The 18,084-nt window shown below is 31.1% G+C and overlaps 3 protein-coding genes across 3 annotated transcripts in view; 1 reads left to right on the top strand and 2 right to left on the bottom strand.

The window, feature by feature from the left end:
- Nucleotides 1–852: 852 nt before the first annotated feature.
- Nucleotides 853–4,467, bottom strand: LOC131853885 (putative GPI-anchor transamidase). The gene is made up of 7 exons (XM_059204967.1): nt 4,227–4,467; nt 3,870–4,148; nt 3,381–3,589; nt 2,921–3,038; nt 2,468–2,578; nt 1,363–1,538; nt 853–965 (listed from the first exon to the last, which is right to left on the bottom strand). The coding sequence occupies exons 1-7, from the start codon at nt 4,296–4,298 to the stop codon at nt 890–892; spliced, it is 1,041 nt and encodes a 346-aa protein (XP_059060950.1). The 5' UTR covers nt 4,299–4,467; the 3' UTR covers nt 853–889.
- A 469-nt stretch (nt 4,468–4,936) lies between these two features.
- On the top strand, nt 4,937–11,289 carry LOC131853805 (ras-related protein Rab-43). Its single transcript, XM_059204848.1, has 4 exons — nt 4,937–5,216; nt 5,732–5,816; nt 8,084–8,340; nt 10,583–11,289. Exons 1-4 carry the CDS (start codon nt 5,007–5,009, stop codon nt 10,682–10,684), a joined length of 654 nt encoding a protein of 217 aa, XP_059060831.1. The 5' UTR covers nt 4,937–5,006; the 3' UTR covers nt 10,685–11,289.
- A 2,294-nt stretch (nt 11,290–13,583) lies between these two features.
- Nucleotides 13,584–18,084, bottom strand: part of LOC131853873 (RING finger protein nhl-1-like) — a 40,742-nt gene continuing 36,241 nt past the window's right edge. Inside the window, exons 8-11 of the mRNA XM_059204949.1 lie at nt 16,531–16,745; nt 15,278–15,504; nt 14,424–14,590; nt 13,584–14,070 (exon numbers count right to left, since the gene is read on the bottom strand). Coding sequence (XP_059060932.1) covers nt 13,597–14,070; nt 14,424–14,590; nt 15,278–15,504; nt 16,531–16,745 — 1,083 coding nt within the window. The 3' untranslated portion in view covers nt 13,584–13,596. The remainder of the gene's footprint in view (nt 14,071–14,423; nt 14,591–15,277; nt 15,505–16,530; nt 16,746–18,084) is intronic.

The raw sequence follows: 18,084 nt of genomic DNA, 5'->3' as shown, positions 1-18,084 counted from the left end.
TTTAATTATTGTCAAATATTTTTTCTTAGAAATTCAGTAAAATAGTCGAAATGTACTATTTATCATAAAAGAATGCAATTTTTTTATATATTTCATAAAATTCGAAATATTCCTCTAGTCTTAGTGCATTGAGCTTGAAGTAAATAAAACACCAAATTTAATCAAAATTGTAGTATGATCCAAAAATCCTATTATTGTTTAAATATTCTTTAAGAATCACATTGCCATTCTGTAGGAGAGATATCCTTCATAGTGGCAATGTGGTTTAGTTATTAGTAGCTTAGGAATGAGACATTGCTTACGTTAAAAACATTAATATGATTTCGTTGGAAATTAAAATGGTACAAATTTTATTGTGTATATATATGAAAAACATTTGGATACTTTGATATTGTTGGATATTATTATATGTATAATGCATACATAAATTATACAAAATTGTACTTTATGGAGTAACAAAAAGACATAGAATACAGCTAGATAATGTATAAGCAGCAGAAATTTTCAAGTAATTAATTAAATGTAGTATTTATTTGCTTTCACCCTGAGTAAAGTATGAGCGTTGTAGTTAGTATGGAAAGAATATTAGACCAAAAGTTATGGCCTATGAATGTAACTGAAATGGTGCTATAGTCCTTTAGATTTTGATCTCATATCAATTTGTGAGATGCGGATGCAGTAAAACTTGTTGCTAATTGCATGTTATGTTATAGATTCCAACTGTAACTAAATTGGTTGTGTTTACATAATGTTAAACAAAAAAAAATATTCTTAGTACTTATAGAAAAATAAATTACCTATTTAATATTTCAGTACGCCTTTCATTTACCCTCAGACAAAAAAAACACTAAATTTATGGTCATACAATTTATTACTAACGTCATTGGTATCACTTTGTAGTTTGTAATAAATGTACAGGAAATTGTGGAAGATATTCAAGCTTCTCAGATGATGTAGATTTATTTCTGTAACATAAAAACCAAAATAAATGTAGAATAAATGTACAGAAGAGAGTAACAATAAAGAATACTAGCAGTTATTGCAACACATATAATTTGATAGAGTCGTCTATTTCAGCCGCCAAGTAAAGCCAAACTTGCTTTATAAGCTGTGTTTCAGTTGTAGGTTGCAGATTGAGCAGTGAAATTACAGGATAACAAGTATAATATGTGCGTGTATATTATGCGACATCTTCGACATCTGTGCGTTTTTGACAATTATTTTTAGTCGAGTTTACATATTAGTTTCGTATTAGGACATATAAATTACCAACATTTAATAATCATTCGCCGTATCAGACGTAATCACTAACATGATGTTTATTTCTTGAGTATTGATCAACTAAATATTGGAATGACTTACGTGACAGTCTTCTTTCTCTTTGGTATTTCCAATATGTTAATAGGCTCAGTGGTAATTATAACTGGCCGCACTGACCCAAAGAAATCAGTAATAGGCACCTTGTCAGGATTCCTCTTAAATAGATCCCGACGAACTCCAACTGTTGATAAACATGCACTCTTTGGGCAAACAGCCAGCTATAAAGATAACAATTCCAAGTCAAACAAACACCAAGATACCGTTACGACTAATATACTCAAAGGGGTAGTCTTCGTAGTCGGTAGAACGACTTCGACAATTGGCAATGTCTCTGCATTGTCAATTGTCGAAGTCGTTCTGAACGTAACTCTCGACATGTGACAATTTAGCTCGTTCTATTATATCGGCCATCTCTTGGATTAATTTTTGGTTTGATATTGGTGGTTCCTTCACTAGAGTTAGTCAGAAATATAAATTGATACAAAGTTTTAATTTTCATGTCGGCTAGATTTCAACTTACAAAATCGTGCTGTAGTGGTATACGTCGCGATTTATGTCTCTTGTATAACACCTGTATTCTCCCATATAACGTAAGAATTCTCCGTTTCCAAGAATTTTCCAATATGTATTAATATTTTGTTTAAAATTATATAATAGCTCATAACATAGTTATTCCTTAATAAGTTTAAACCCGTTTTAATGAGAAAAGAAGCGTGAATCTTTTTCACATATTTAAATATATTACAAGGTCATACAAGCGTTTTATACGAAAGTACAACACATTTTCCTACAACGTGGAACTTATATACCACTAAGCCAGACTCTGCAATTCATAGTAAAATAATAGGACATTGTTTTATATTATTAAAAAATTATATTATTATCGTTACTATTTCAAACACGAGTAACCAGTAAAAAGTAACATTTTTGGTATACTACAATTTATACAAATTTCATTAAATCAATTAAAAACAATACCTACTACCACTACATTCAGAATGGAAATAAAGTCAAGGAGAATGAGCTCTAATAGAATACCATACATATAGATAAATCGATAAGATTGTATGATAATTTTAATTTTCAAGTAGTACACTTTTGATAGAAATATTTGCAATAATATATTTGAAAATGAACAGACACTTACAAATTCTGACATAGTCCTCTTGCTGGTCGGGTGTACATTTTCGAGAAATTCCAATACATAATATGTATATCTATCAATAATGTACACACCAATTGCAGAATCCACATGATGCTGAAAATATTCAATATTACTTGTATTTGTAAGATTATGCAACCTATATAATATTTCATTTGTTTACAAGTCAGTCATTATGGAAAAGCTATTGTAAGTAAACAAATACCTAATGTATTAGTGTGTAGTATTCATAAAACTGGGTAACTTAACATAATGAGTGTAGTAAATATTTTTTAGAACTATTAAACAGATAGCAATGGTCAGTTACCCATTCATTATTTACTGGTATTGAAATATGTGGGACATCATTAATTTTTCATAAACATTATTTTAGTTTGATATACACATTACCCTCAAGTATATTTTTAAAGCGAAGAAAGTAAATACATTGTAACTTACAGAAAGTGAGTCCTCACCCACTAAACTGCTGGCTGTGGCCAATATATTTGGTGAGTAAAATTTTTCATACATAGAAGAAGCTTGACATGTATCAATTATGAAAAATATTTCATTATATCTGAAAAATAAATAATTAATAAAAATAATGGTAAATACCTTTAAAAGACTTTTCTATTACTGCTCAAATTAATTATAGCAAAATAAATCAATATTTAAGTTGTATCAATTAATACAGTTACTTTTAAGTTCTACTAATAATAAAACTGTAATCACAAAAAGGTATGAATAATAATGTTGATATTCACTACAATAGGCAATGTATCTAACTGCCTGGTTTAATAATTGCAATAGTACATTTGTTGTTTTGTATATTTTTCTTTTCTAAATAATGCTACTGTGTGAATAACACACAATTTATAATTATATATGATATGTCTTTTACGTTTCTATAAATTATTACCTTTGCTTTTGCCACATCTGCTCAAGAGCATCAGCTAATTCTTGACTAGTCACTTCTTCTGAGTCCTGGAATTTAAGGAAACCATCTCCACCATGTCCAGTAAGGTAAATTAATATATTACTGCCTTCATCGGTAAGCAGCCGTTTCGAGCGAGGTGTGTCTGGTGGAACTCTTCCAGTTAGTAAACGAATGAAGTTTTCTACTGAAACCTGAAATATGATACATAAGTAAATAGTAACTTACTACTATGGAATAAATGGGTTTTAATTAACAACAAATACATATTAAAAATGAGTTTCTAAACTAAGAAAATACTTAGTAATGTCTTAGTGAAATGTCTTCCTTTTTACTAATATAATTCTAGATAATAATTACTTTATTATTATATGAGTCACAAATTAGGTACATTCCTTTAAGATATTTAAAATTACATTTTACTGAGTACATACATATAAGTTACATTATAGAAAAAATCAAATCAATACTTACTTCATACCCTCTGTAGTCCACCTCAACATCATCTCCATAAACATTGATTTGTTCATGTGCATTATTAAATATAGTTGCTGGGCGAGGATTTCGTGGATTGCAGGCCATATCATCAGATATCATAAGAATAATCTGACTGTCTGGTATTCCTAGCCTTTTAACACTACGATAAATAGATAATACATTAGCTACATGCCGGTAATTAAACCAAAATCTTGATGTGTCCACCAATACCGCCCAATTATTAGTGTGGTTCGATTTTTGAAACTGTTCCGGTATCTGCAATTATTACAAATACAAATATTGTAATATTTTTCAATATTGTTATCAGTACAAATATAAGAATAAGATAAATACCTCTATTCCTTCACAGAAACAGGTGAAGAATAAGACAATAAGTAATAAATACATAAGTTTTGGTCGACACATCTTTCCAATATATTATTTTCCTTCCTTCCTATATATACTGAAAACTAATAAAGAAGTTGAATTGAATGCAAAATGTAGTATATTATAAATAACATTATATTAAAATTTAAATTGATAACTTTACAAGTTCAATAGAGTAAAATTTGACAATTTGAATTTGACAACATAAATTTTTTTTTTTATTACGTTTTACATCTCTGGATAAAAGATTGCCTGTAAAATATTGCCAGAACCCCCGAAGTATATTCTTAAAATCATTATAAAAAATAGAAACAAAAACACCTATGTGTATATAAAAACAGAAAAATATTTACAACTAAACCTAACTTAAGGTCTGTGCCATATTCATATGATTTTATATTCATACAGCGCTATCCAGTCCTAAGGTGCTTCTGTTAAAGTTTGGAGTATTGATATAAAAAATATAAGTACATAGATTCTTCGCGGCGGCGCGGCGGCGGCGCTCCCGTATATTAGTTTACTTAATACTTCCTAACACCATCGTGTTGTAATGAAAACATACAAATTAGCTATGGCAGCCAGTTATAATTTCCTTGCCAGACACAAATTCTATAAAATGCCAATGTTATAAGACACGGAAATGTCAACTTGACAAATCATTGTCAAATTTCATTTCACATATATGTAGTTGTAAACAGAAATTTTCAATAATTTCATAAATTAATTATAGTATAATTATTTTTGAAAATGAGCAACCGCAATCCTAACACACTTATGAGCATTCCAGACGAACAGTTTGATTATCTATTCAAAATAGTATTAATTGGTGATTGCGGAACAGGAAAAACATGCATTGTTCAACGTTTGAAGTCTGGGAATTTTATAGAAAGTCACGGAAATACAATAGGCGTAGATTTTTCTATGAAAACGTTAATAGTAGACGGGAAGAAAGTCAAGGTCAGTAGTTACATTACTGTAATGTTTATTACTATTGTTTTCTATCGAATCAAAATAAACATCTATTACACCTACATCTGATGCTCGTCGTGTAACTCTAGTTTTAGTGGTATCCGCCCATCAGTTACGAGTATTAATGACGAATAACATCATTTTATAACTATTTATTGATTATTGATTCATTTTTATTATTTGGAAACGCATTTAATATTTAATAATACTAAATGCAACCAAGGAATAACATAATATATTTAAAAAACATTGACTGGATGATTTGTGTAATTTTTATAAGTAAGTACTTATCAGTTATAATATTTACATGGTGTAAACAAAATTAAATAATACTTATTTATTTTTATATCACAATGGTCGTAAACAAGCATCTACACACTATCTAATACTTTCTTAAATACATTTGTTTTATTTTTGCTAAAGCTTATTGTTTAAATATCTATTTAATAATATATCTATCTAATATCTAATTAATGTATATCCCAATAATATAATTAATTTAGCTTCAGATATGGGATACTGCAGGACAAGAAAGATTCAGGACAATCACACAGAGCTATTATCGTTCTGCTAATGGAGTAATAGTAGGTAGGTATTATATGTAAATGTAATTAATTTAAACATGCAACAAAAATTGTGTGAAATCATGTACTTACTACATTCAGTTAATAAAACTATATGGGCCTTTCTCTACTAACTGGAAACTTGTCTATTGAAATTTGTCCCAACCTATTTTTCAACAAAATTAAAAATATAATATGTTAAATCGATAGATAGTCATAATATAAATGCATATGAACAAGAAACCATTGTAATTTTCCCTTATTTTTCGAATTATAGGCAACTTTGTAAAAAAATGTGGCAGAGGACTGTTTTGCCACCCAGAGTACTGTTTTTTCCACCCCGAGGACAGTTTATATCAATGTTTATTTGAAAAAAAAACACAATATTAATTATTAATTGCAATCAAATAAATTTTCTTCTTTATTTAATACTGTATCACATATAGAAATTTTCGTTTTCATCGCCTCTGAATGTGTGTCCTTTAGCATCACAAATTTTTAAGAAGGTTACTGTTAGTTCGCCTTCTTCCGTGTCTATGTATCAGCATATTCAGTGTTTCTTACTAGAAATTTAACCACGATGTAATCACCAATCATGCAATCAAGATGTGATAGTGTAATTCTGTTGGTTGATTGAACTAGGTCCAGCCAGTACAACGTCGTTGTGGGTCTCCATTGTGGAATCCTGTGAGTTGTCCATGTTTTCACTTTCAGAGTCTGTGTAAATATCATCTACGTTAAGTTTTGTCTTGTTTTTGTACTCTAACACTCCTAAATTGAAATGCTGGCACTCGTCAACTTCACAAGTGCAACTTAAACTTCTTAATATTTCAGCCTTAACTTTGTATTTTTATAGAGCCATTAAAGTTTTTCAAATTAACGGTTTCATTTTGAATGTCGTCTGTCAATTCTTGGATGGCTTTATCGTCAATCGTGAACAAGTTAATTGCGGAGCTAATTCCAGAGGACTTCTTAATATTTCAGCCTTAACTTGATGTATTTTTATAGAGCCATTAAAGTTTTTTAAATTAACTGTTTCATTTTGAATGTCGTCTGTCAATTCTTGGATGGCTTTATCGTCAATCGTGAACAAGTTAATTGCGGAACATCTTCGTTGAATAGCCTCTATACTAATGTCTCAATATAACCTCCTGGAGTGAGTAGTTTAGTGCAGACTATAAAGACTATTAATAAACTACACGGACGTCAAATAAAACAGTCCTCTGTCCCATTAAACAGTCCTCTGTATTATAAATTTCCAGAGGACTGTTGTACAGAGGACTGTTATTTTTACGTAAAAATGTCATACCACGTATCAGTTTAAATATTACTTCACAACACAGAAACAGGTCTATATCACTCTGAGCAATTTTTTTATTAAATAAATATAATTATAACACATAAAACACTGTAAAATAGACTTACCAGAGGAATGTTCACTCAACATTACAGAGACGTGGCTCCCACACAGACGCGAAGTTGTCACTGCGCAAAATCTTGGAGACTTGTTCAGCATGACGACCGAGTAAACTTCACACTGTTAACGTTCCATTTCACGCGAAATATACCCATACTAGTGTTTAATATTTTTGTGGCGCGATATTCAAATTGTGACAGTGGACTGTTCACAAATGTATCGGAAAAATTCGAACACTACCTTTTAGTAAAAAAAAATCTCTAAAATTATAATTGTTTTTTGTTCACATGCATTCAATATTCTTTATGTTCATGGACTTATAAGATTTTACATTTTTAATAACAACTAATAAAAACCGAGCCCAATCATACTCGATCCGGAATTAGGACATAACAGAGGACTGTTTTTAGTGACTTTCAGACCAATTTTATGAAATAATTATGATTCTAAATATTGATTAAGCTTGGCTCCTTAAATAACAGGTTATATATTATGTGTTTTAATAAATAAAACTATGCATTAATATAGGCAAAGTAAAAAAAAATGCTTGGACCATGATTTTCCTGTTAGTGGAGAAAGGCCCATATCTGTCCAGCTTGTTACAAAAAATTACAATGGTGTTAAATTATGCAGATTAAGTAAACATTTTTAGGTGCTATCTATTAAAAAAAAAAATTTAATTACATGTAGATTCAAGATATAAATTGAAAAATGTGTATCCATAGAGGAAATCCTTGTTTGGCTAAACTTCAAAGCTGTTTGTTAGAATATTTGTAACGTTAATATTTAAATAACAGTTAAAAAAATTATTGATGATAAATTAATCATTGTCATGAATTGTTTCAGTGGTTCAATGTGTACATTTTATGTTTTAGTGTATGACATAACAAAAAGATCAACATTTCTATCACTTCAAAAATGGATAGAAGAGGTTAGAAGGTATACATCCTCCAATGTTATTGTTTCATTGATTGGCAACAAGTGTGACCTAACAGAACAAAGAGAAGTGGAGCCGGATGAACCAAAATCTTTCTGCCGCTATGTTCCAGAGATAATGTTTGTAATGGAGACATCAGCTAAAGACAATACCAATGTTGAAGACACATTCCGTAGTTTGGCTACAGAATTAAAGGTAATTTATCAACATTTTTTATTAAAGAATTATAATGGATAATTGTAATTTCCTGTGCTAAGGGTACCAGTGTGACAATTTGAACATGAGGTCAGGTCATTTAGCCAATCATAACAAATCAGTTTCAGGTATTGGTTTCTAGGGTAACCATGTGAATGGCACCTGGCAATGTCTCGTATACAGTATTTTTTTTTTTTTTATTGGGTTGTTTGGGCTATTGTCAGATGTGTAGCACCTGTAGCACTGCGACCTACATAGATCTATTGTGCTCGCCCTTTTCAGAGTTCGCTACCTAGACCCGTCAGGGACAAGAATTGAAGGATATTCTTAGGAGCGATCGTTTTTATCTCCTCGGGAAAGAGTGTAAACTTTCCAAAGGAGATATTTCGTTTATGCATGAGTGGGCTACAACCACATAGGATGTGAAGCGGCGTTTCCTCTTCAGTTTGGCAGAATCTGCAGATACTTGTCGTGCATAGGCCTAGCTTAGCCATATGCTTGTTCAATTTGCAGTGTCCTGTGAGGGCCCTAGTCATCATGCATATGTTGTTTTTACTCAATTGCAGTAATCTATTGGAGTATTTGGTCGAGAAGCCCGATATAAGGTCTTTTGAATGTATTAATCCTGGCATTTCTTGCCAGTGATTCAGTGCTTCTCGTTTGGTTATTAATTTGAGATGTCCCAGTTTTAGGCAACGAGGCACACCACAGAAGGGTTCGGGGCCCAGTTGGACGGTTTTTGCCCCTAACTTTGCCAGATGGTCGGCATTCTCATTGTCTTCAATATTTGAATGCCCGGGGACCCATCTCAGTATAATATTATTTCTGCTTCCTACTTCATTTAGTAGCAGGATACAGTTTCTAATAAGTTTAGAACGGATTTCGTACGAGTTAAGTGCTAGTAGAGCAGCTTGACTGTCCGAATAAATGTATATGTTCTGATTGATGTAGTTGAGGCTTAGGATTACTTCCAGACATCTAATTAAGGCGTAAGTCTCTGCCTGAAAGATTGAGGCGTATTTTCCTAAGCCTATATAGTTGCAGATTTTGGGTTTTACACCACATATTCCACATCCTACATCATCTCCTATTTTGGACCCGTCTGTAAACCAGACTAGGTCATGCTCTATATAGTAGCAATGGATTCAACAGTCATTATTATGTACAACCTACTTCTACCTTCTCTACTTTGTGTAATGAACAAATTATTATGAAAATAGAATAACTAAGATGACTACTGCCTTTAAAAGAAATTAGATAGAAAAATCAAAAGTGCTATCTTTATATCATTATGAGCCTTTGTTTTAATCTCAGCCATGTGTGTTTTGTCTTGTTTGGATTGGAATACATTTTTAACAAACTCAGTAAGAATAATAGTGATAGCAGCAACCCCTACTAATTTGGAATTTAAATTTGCTTAGAGTGTTGTGGGCAAATTGTTAGGTTCACCCCATATTTATTAGGAATAAAAATTCCACCAATCACCAAAAGATGCAATTTTTTTATGGAATGTTGATAATAAAATACAATGACGGCCAATATCTTGAAACTACAGACAATAATGGATGTTTTTTTAATACTTTATTGCTGTATTGCTGTATGCAAGTTTTTTAGAATTAAGGGTCATTTAAAGTTATTAGGTTTAATAATATTGGGAACAAATTACTTACCGTGTTCTAATAGGAAATTAGATCCTACCTAACTTGTCTTTTTTCTTGTAACTGTGCTAAATAATATCACAATGGTTTAGTTTTATGTTGTATGGTAGTTATGAAAACAAGCTTCAAATATTATCTGCAACACTAAATACACTCAGGTCAGAGCCAAATCAAAAAATGTTGGTAAAAAGTAACATTTTCAATCAGTGTAAATGGAATCTAAATTCTGTGCAAGTAATAATAGCTTACTGATTGTTAATAATAAGAATGCTGGTGTGCAAATGTGATGCACCAGTGGAGGATAATATGATTAGGATGAAATCAGGTCTATTAGCCCATTGTGGTGAATTCAGTAGGAATTTATCATGATAATTTCCAGGTGAAACCAAGTCATGGAGGTTGTGGCTAAAGGTTCACATATGACCCCTGACCATGATGTACATAACAGTTTATGAAATATAACTGATTCCTAATTTTAAAATTCTTGTCTTATACATAAGTGTTAATATGTTTATTTTACTGCTGTTTTATTTGCGTGTCTCTGCAGAATTATTAATGTATAACACATATGTATATCTTTTCAGAGACAACATGACAACAGTGAAGGACCACCAATTGAATCAGACTCTGTAGTCCTAGGAGAAAGTCACTCTGTGAGTAGATGTCAACCATGCCGTTCGTCTTAAATTAGTACTAATAATACCTCACTTGCCATTATAGGTATACATAATTATGTTTAGTTTATAATTTTTTCAAATTGTACTTTATACAGTGCTACAAGTACAGGAATAGATTTAAATCGATGCAGCAACACATCCAATTTTTCATGTCACAGAAGTGGGGTGACGAGAAAAGCGAATAAAATAGGTAAAATACACTTTACCATATCAAAATTTAAAAAAATGCTTCTGGCAGTATGGCGAAGCACCTCGCGGCGCATCAACGTCTGGTACCGATGTAACACTGACAGTATAATCTACCTCTAACCTTTTGAAATAGGAATAATGTACTTATATTGACACTCAACGAATGGAAATATTTGTTTGAAATACGGGGATGTCTTTGCTCGGCGGGGGAGTATTAAAGGGGGACGTATGGTTGATAATGTATAGCAGATCTCATGTAGAGGTAACACTTGCATCTATTTCTATCTACGTCTGTGGCAACAAGTATAAGTTGACGATTTGCGGCTCACGAGTTGCGTATATTGGACTCTATGGAAGTATGTTATATATATTATGTATTATGTTATATTATAAATATATCCACTATCAATACAACAGGGCTCCTGTACTCGCGATATGGTTTTGCTTTGTACTAAATTTGCTGTTGTAGATAAACAGCAAATTTAGTTCTTTAAGTTGATAAGTAAATATTTTTCAATTAACTTTACTATTCGATTGTAATATTAATTAATAAGTTAACAATAAAAGGTTACAATCAATATTCAATACAGTATCAGAGATTGGGTTCTGATCATAGTGACTGTTTAGGTCAACTTATACTTCCAGTACCTACTGTACTAAACACAATGCTTGTAAATATTTAAAAAAACTGAAATTTATTATTTTTGTAATCTCTTATTTTATTGGATTATTCTATTATTATGAAGTCCATAAATTGTCTATTTATAAATGTTACAAAATCGAAATCACAAAGAGAAAGTAATATTAATTACAGGTGCTATGTTTTAAATGTGAACTAAATGTAGTGTACAGACCTTACCCGATTACAAGGCGGTTAAAAAATAACTTGAAATCTAGATTGACAATGCATGAGTGATGTTACGGGCATGACATAACGTGATGTCTGTAGTACTATTAATGTATATAATGGTCTGACAGCTGCAGGCTAGTTTCCCATTCCGATTAAAGAAATAAATAAAAAGATTTAATTTATACCTTTATACCTTATACCTTTCGCTGATGGTTTAATATGAAAAGGCCAATGTGATTTCACCAGCGGGTTATGTGTTACAAATCCTGTTACAATTTGCATAAATAATGGTTTATAAAACCCTCTGGTGGCACCTTCAGACCCAGCAAGAGTAGCTATATTTTACGGTAAAAATCTGCTAAACCGTAATTAGCAATATTTTATTATTTTTGTCACAAACGATGACTGATTATGATTTATTTAGTAATAATATTATTTTTGAAACATGTCTGGTTACTTTCTCCAGTGTAAATAAGCAATAAATTATTAATAATTCTATTTACAACACCCATTATGGTTTGAGACAATCAAATTGCATAATTCTCTTCATTACAGCGGCAGCATTGATAGAACAGTATCTAGTCAATTGTTTGGAAGCTATAACTATATGCATGAATTTACTTAAGTTCTTATCAAAACAAATTATAATGTACATCGGATTACTATGAACTGACAGCAAGCAATAATTGTGTTACTATTATCACTACATTAATATAATAAGCAATAATAAAATTAGAATCTCATGTTTTTCATAGTAATGATGTAAAAACTAATAAATCTATTTTGGCTTTTAAACTGTTTTGTCCATTTCTTTCAAGCAATTTATTTAATGAAAGAAAGTGACTAAACACTAATATGTATTTAAAATTGATTTGTAAGTTTTATATTTTATTAATAAGACACTGAACTATTATAAACTATACCAAAAATATAGTTAATAATTTATTATTATACACTATTTTATTACAATAATCAATTTCATATTAATGTATTGAATTTGGTACGAATTGGTACATATAACAGTAGTACAGAGTAATCAAACGAACAAATGTAAGATTGTTGAAGATTCTGTGATCGGCCACAAGATCTTATTTTCATATAACAATGGCTTTAAGTACGATTTTACGTCGATATATTCTCAATAAGTGTATGTTTAATTATAGAAGTAAATTAGAAAATCAGTTTCGATGTTGTAAATAATTGTATAGTTATTAACTCGTAACCACCTTTTCGAGACTGATATCAGCCATATATTTAGTATTTGGTGTTGTAAACCAGACAAGAGATATTTATGGACGTTCCACGTTATATAGTCCTTTGAAAATATAATAATATACGCTGAATAAATTATATGAACCTACCTAATAATACAATTTTTCCTACAAGATTTTAATTAGTGAACAATTATGCACTTTACATACATTTGTATGAATATTTTAATTAATTCTAAGTGAAAATCTATAATGAATGTGTTGCTATTTGACATCAAATCGGAATTGTAGTTGTGACGTCCAATTAGTAAATTGTATTAACAATTAAAATAATATAGTATAGCAATTTTGATGGTATGTCTTATAATTTATATAATTAGTTTATTTTTGGTTTTATAAGGCCTAAATTATACAAGTTAAAAATATAATTAAATTGTATAATTTTGAATCTCTTAAAAAATCGTCATGAAATTAATCTCGAAAAGACATGTGATATTATTGTTTGCTGTAAAATGAAACCCATCAATTATTTTATAAAGTTTATTTTGCATATTAAATATCATTGTACTATATCGGTAATATCAGTAAGGTGTAATTTTAATTTGTAACTAAATATATTTTGAATTTGTTTCAATCAAATAAATTTTATTGTTACATATTTTACGTTTTATTTAGAAAAAGTTCACGTTACGGTTTTTAGAGTCACTAACTATAACATCTAATTGTTTAGTGACATGAATGCCAGAAATCCAGCCAAACTTTCCAAGCTCAGTTCCGTACCCTCCGAAAACTCTGACCACCGTTCCATTAGGTTTGAAAACTTGGACTCTACAATTTCCAGAGTCTCCAACGAGGATGAAACCCATAGGATCAACAGCTAGTACTTCTGCTTGCCTAAACTGGCCTTTTCTCTGTCCAATAGAGCCGAACTCGTGTATTTTGCTTTTATCCTGTTTGTTGTAAATCTTAACACGGCGGTTACCGCTGTCAAGAATGATGATTCGGTCATTTGTGACTGCTATACTTGTGGGAGCATTGAACTCCGTAGACATCACCGTGATGACCTCCCAGGCTGCAATGGCGCTGACCTGTTGCTTTGTGGATACGCCGATTTGATCCACAAATTTTCCATCAGGTTGTATAATCTGGAAATTATAACATTTTCAACCAGCACTGTTTCAAGTTATATTTATAATTTTTGTGGGTATATTATACAAATGTGTTTCAGTGGAACCTAAAACACAACTCGAAATATATTTAAATATAACATGAACCTACTCCAAAGTTTTATCTATCTTTCACTTGTGTCCTTTGACTATCGAACAGTAATTGTAGCATACGTAACTCTTATTGCTTTATGCACACAGAAAAAACTGCATTAAACTTGGTTATCATCATTTTTAAACAAAATATATTTTATTTCCATATATATGCTATTTTTATACATTGTTTATACTACTTTCAAATACGCTGTTTACCAGTATAAATCGAAACATACCTGCACTCTGTCGTTGCCAGTATCGACTACATAAATATGTAGGTTAACGTTGTCTGTGGCAATTCCCTCTGGAGACCTGAACAGTCCATCACGGCTGCCTTTCTGCCCGAGAGACCTCAAGTATTCGCCGTCCTTGGAGAATACGTGCACGCAGTGCTTCCATTTATCTGTACATTAATAATAATCATAATATATGTGACAACTGATATAAATACACAGACATTTTTTTTGTAAATACATACATAATATACACAGAAAACACATAAACTGATACAAACAATAATATTCATGAATACAAATGTTTGTACCGTGCGAGAAATCGAACCCTCGACTATCGGAAGTACTCCTAACATGGTGTGCTAAATAGTTAGACCACCGAGGACGGCAATGTAAAAATCACATTAAAAGATGTATGTTAAAAAAGTTAAGATTTATGAAAATATTTCATATGACATTATTGATAACAAAAAATTACTTCATTCTACTGCCAATGGTTCTCTGTTGTAAGATAGAAATAGTAACGAAGGAAATAAACATTCTTATTTATCCTTCTGTAAAGGGTCTTCTTTATGCTATAAGCTAATAGCTTACAGCTATTGTATAAGCATAACCACGGAAAGCATGTTATTTGCAACCAAATGTAACTGTATCACTTTGTTTTTGTAATTTATAAAAAAATCTTATTCATTAGGTACATCCAGACATACATATCTTAACACTCTTAGCGGAGCAAGTAAGGAAAAGAAGAAATAAATAGAATTTAAAACAAAACGCAAAGAAAGGGCATGTACTTCAGTATAGACTTCCTTTACTTTCCACAGGGAAAGCAAAAGTAATTATAAAAAAAGACATACCTGTAATATATATTTCTCCTAAACTTTTCAAGAATGCGATTTGCACAGGACAGAGCATCTCGCTGTATACTAGTCTCATGACGACCTTGGCTTGTGATCGTTCCACGACTAGGACGCTATGGGTGTCCACATCACAGACGTATAGATGACCGTTCCATGGTCCTATACCGACGCCACATGGACGAGTTGTTTTGCGCCATACGTAATGAGGCACAGAGTTACGGCATCTAAAAATTATATCGACTTCTAAAATAATATATCTCACATAATTAATTACACGCACTTAGGTTCATCATCAACATCAATAAGAATCTCAACCTGAGTGTGTATTTATTGCTAGTTACAGAGACTATTCTGTAAATAGCATATATACATATCTATGTGGGTATAATAAAAATTACATACTGATGTAATTTCTAAACAGTTTCCGTTCTTTCTTTTTCCAATGTCACGAATTGTTGTACTACCGGGCATTGGTTATTAGTGCCGACACACAACACATTTTGGTACTTATCATTGGAAAGTCTCTACATTCCAATAAGTATACCCTGGACTGAATAATTGTTAAATATAACAAATTAAGATCTTATTTAATTTTATTTAAATTGGACTTCAACTTGACAAAAATAGTATTGAACTAAAGCAGAAGCTAATCCTTTAGATACGAGTTATTTGTGATATTCTGAGAGACTAAGTTAAGTCATTTATGCACACTGTCCATTTGAACCTATATTAAGCTTCTAGTACTCAAAACTTTTTAACTTCTTTAATATATAGGGGAGATGGAGGTAAGACGGGGTACCCACCAAAATTTACAGTTCAAATTGATCAATCACGCTCTTTCAATCATCGGGCGACGCGACACCATGAGACTTATCAGTCGCCGTGTGTTTAGTGGTTTACAAGTGCACAGTGTCGAAAAAAATGCAAAATAAGTGTTTTATTGCAAGTTGTTTATCACATTTTCTTCTGGCTTAACACGTGACTGTGGTTTGTTAAATAACGAGCTGGTGAGGTGTTATTGTGATTGATGCTTAAACTAATCTATAAAAAAGTAGGCATTGTGTTCTTTAAATATTATTGACTGTTTTGTTTTTATTTATTTATTTTATATAAAAGGGCTCTGCAGGCAAGATGGGGTAACTGATGAGAATAATTCGGTTCTAGTTTGTTTTCCGAAAAATGAGTTCGTTTTTGTGAGTTTGGCTGTAGTCGAATATTCTGTATTTGTAATGTACATAATATTTATTTACCTATAATGCGTCGTTAAACTATTTTCACTTTCGAGAGGGTCGTTCTGTTTGAAACAAGTTTGAACAGGGTCATCAGATTCGGCGTCCAACGGCGACTCATTATCTTTTTCTATCCTAAAATTTTCTTTATCAAATACGAAGTACTCCGTATCCCATTTTGATACATCCACGAGGATTTGTAATGCATTTTGATGTAAATTCATAAATGTTGTTACCTGAGGAAATATAACAGTATAGTACATAAGTGGGTAGAGTATATAAAACGTTTATAAATACTTCATTCATTCTCATGCGGCCACGCGCACGTGAGATTCCTGATGTTTGGACATTCTTAGGCTACGGTAACAGTTTATCATCATACTTGTTTGCCACGTTCGTGGTATAAAAAAAACCAATACCACAATTTGTGTAACTTCACACATTCATTAAATTCAATGTTATAAATACATAAGGACATTATAACTTAGTAATCGATTGAAATAAATAATTAATGAAATTAGACTAAGTACTACCAAGAAAATTATATGAAGAAAGGATTGAGATCCCATTATTAATTAAATGATTAAACTCAATTAATAATGGGATGAGGATTTTTATTCAAGTTGAGAAATTGAATTTTTCTTCATATTTGAGTTAGTGCTGAAAAATATTTGTAAAAAAAAACAATAGACTAAAATAATATACACTGTCTGTGTAAAAAAGTACTATATTTTTTGGACTAACACTTGTGTAATAAGTTGACGTAAATACTAATATTATTATTATCTACATACAAATAACTTCATATCAATTATTATATCCTTATCTAGCATCAGTCATCAGTCTTTATAATAATTCGATTATTGTGATTTAATAAGCTGATAAGAAAATGCAAACATTCATATTACGCCGATACTAAGTACATACCATCCACATATTTAAATTCGATTTTTGAAGTTTTATAATTCAACTTATTAATAAGAAAGTTTCCGTCTATTTGTTACTTTTTACGACTAAAACATGACGTGCAGATAGATTGTACCACAAGGACAAAAATATATATTTTTTAATATAGACGAAGTCACGAGTATCAGGTAGTCTAAAGTAATTTCTATAAGTATTTTTTTTATTTTTAATGGTTATATGTGTGACACGAGCATTGTACCACAGTTAGAAGTCCGAACTTAAAATGTGATAAATTATATAAATTAAACAAAATGTCGCGTGATTAAAGCGACGTAAAGAAGAAGGATCTATAAGAGTGTAGGGTAATACGGATAAATCAAATAAGAGAAGTTTGCAGAGGTTTGCAGTTTGCTTGTGAACACAAGTTGCTAATATCGTATGGATTCTGGGATTTTCAACTGGAGTTGACGTTAATGTAAATAATGGCTTTTAGCCTTAAGGTTTATTATAAAAAAATTAAATAGTTTGGAATTTACGAATGCAATTTGCAATTGGCATATCCAAAGAAAACGTGAATGGACTTTGTTACATAAAGGAGACATAACGGTCGATAAAGATCAGTGGAAGAAGTGGACATAATGCGGCGATGCGTAATAATGGGAAAAAGGT

This window comes from Achroia grisella, unplaced genomic scaffold (genome assembly GCF_030625045.1).
Source record: "Achroia grisella isolate CSIRO2021 unplaced genomic scaffold, CSIRO_AGI_Agris_v1 utg906, whole genome shotgun sequence".
Taxonomy (NCBI): Eukaryota; Metazoa; Arthropoda; class Insecta; order Lepidoptera; family Pyralidae; genus Achroia; species Achroia grisella.
This window is presented reverse-complemented; position numbering and strand designations above follow the sequence as displayed.

Bases quoted from the DNA above. Each gene is read 5' to 3' on its own strand.
- LOC131853885 (XM_059204967.1), bottom strand. From the start codon at position 4,298: ATGTGTCGACCAAAACTTATGTATTTATTACTTATTGTCTTATTCTTC. The intron at 4,149-4,226 runs GTATTTATCTTA...TAATAATTGCAG, and splicing joins GTTTCTGTGAAGGAATAGAG to ATACCGGAACAGTTTCAAAA. The intron at 966-1,362 runs GTAAGTCATTCC...TTTATGTTACAG, and splicing joins AAGAGAAAGAAGACTGTCAC to AAATAAATCTACATCATCTG.
- LOC131853805 (XM_059204848.1), top strand. From the start codon at position 5,007: ATGAGCAACCGCAATCCTAACACACTTATGAGCATTCCAGACGAACAG. The intron at 5,817-8,083 runs GTAGGTATTATA...TTTATGTTTTAG, and splicing joins TGCTAATGGAGTAATAGTAG to TGTATGACATAACAAAAAGA. The intron at 8,341-10,582 runs GTAATTTATCAA...ATATCTTTTCAG, and splicing joins GTTTGGCTACAGAATTAAAG to AGACAACATGACAACAGTGA.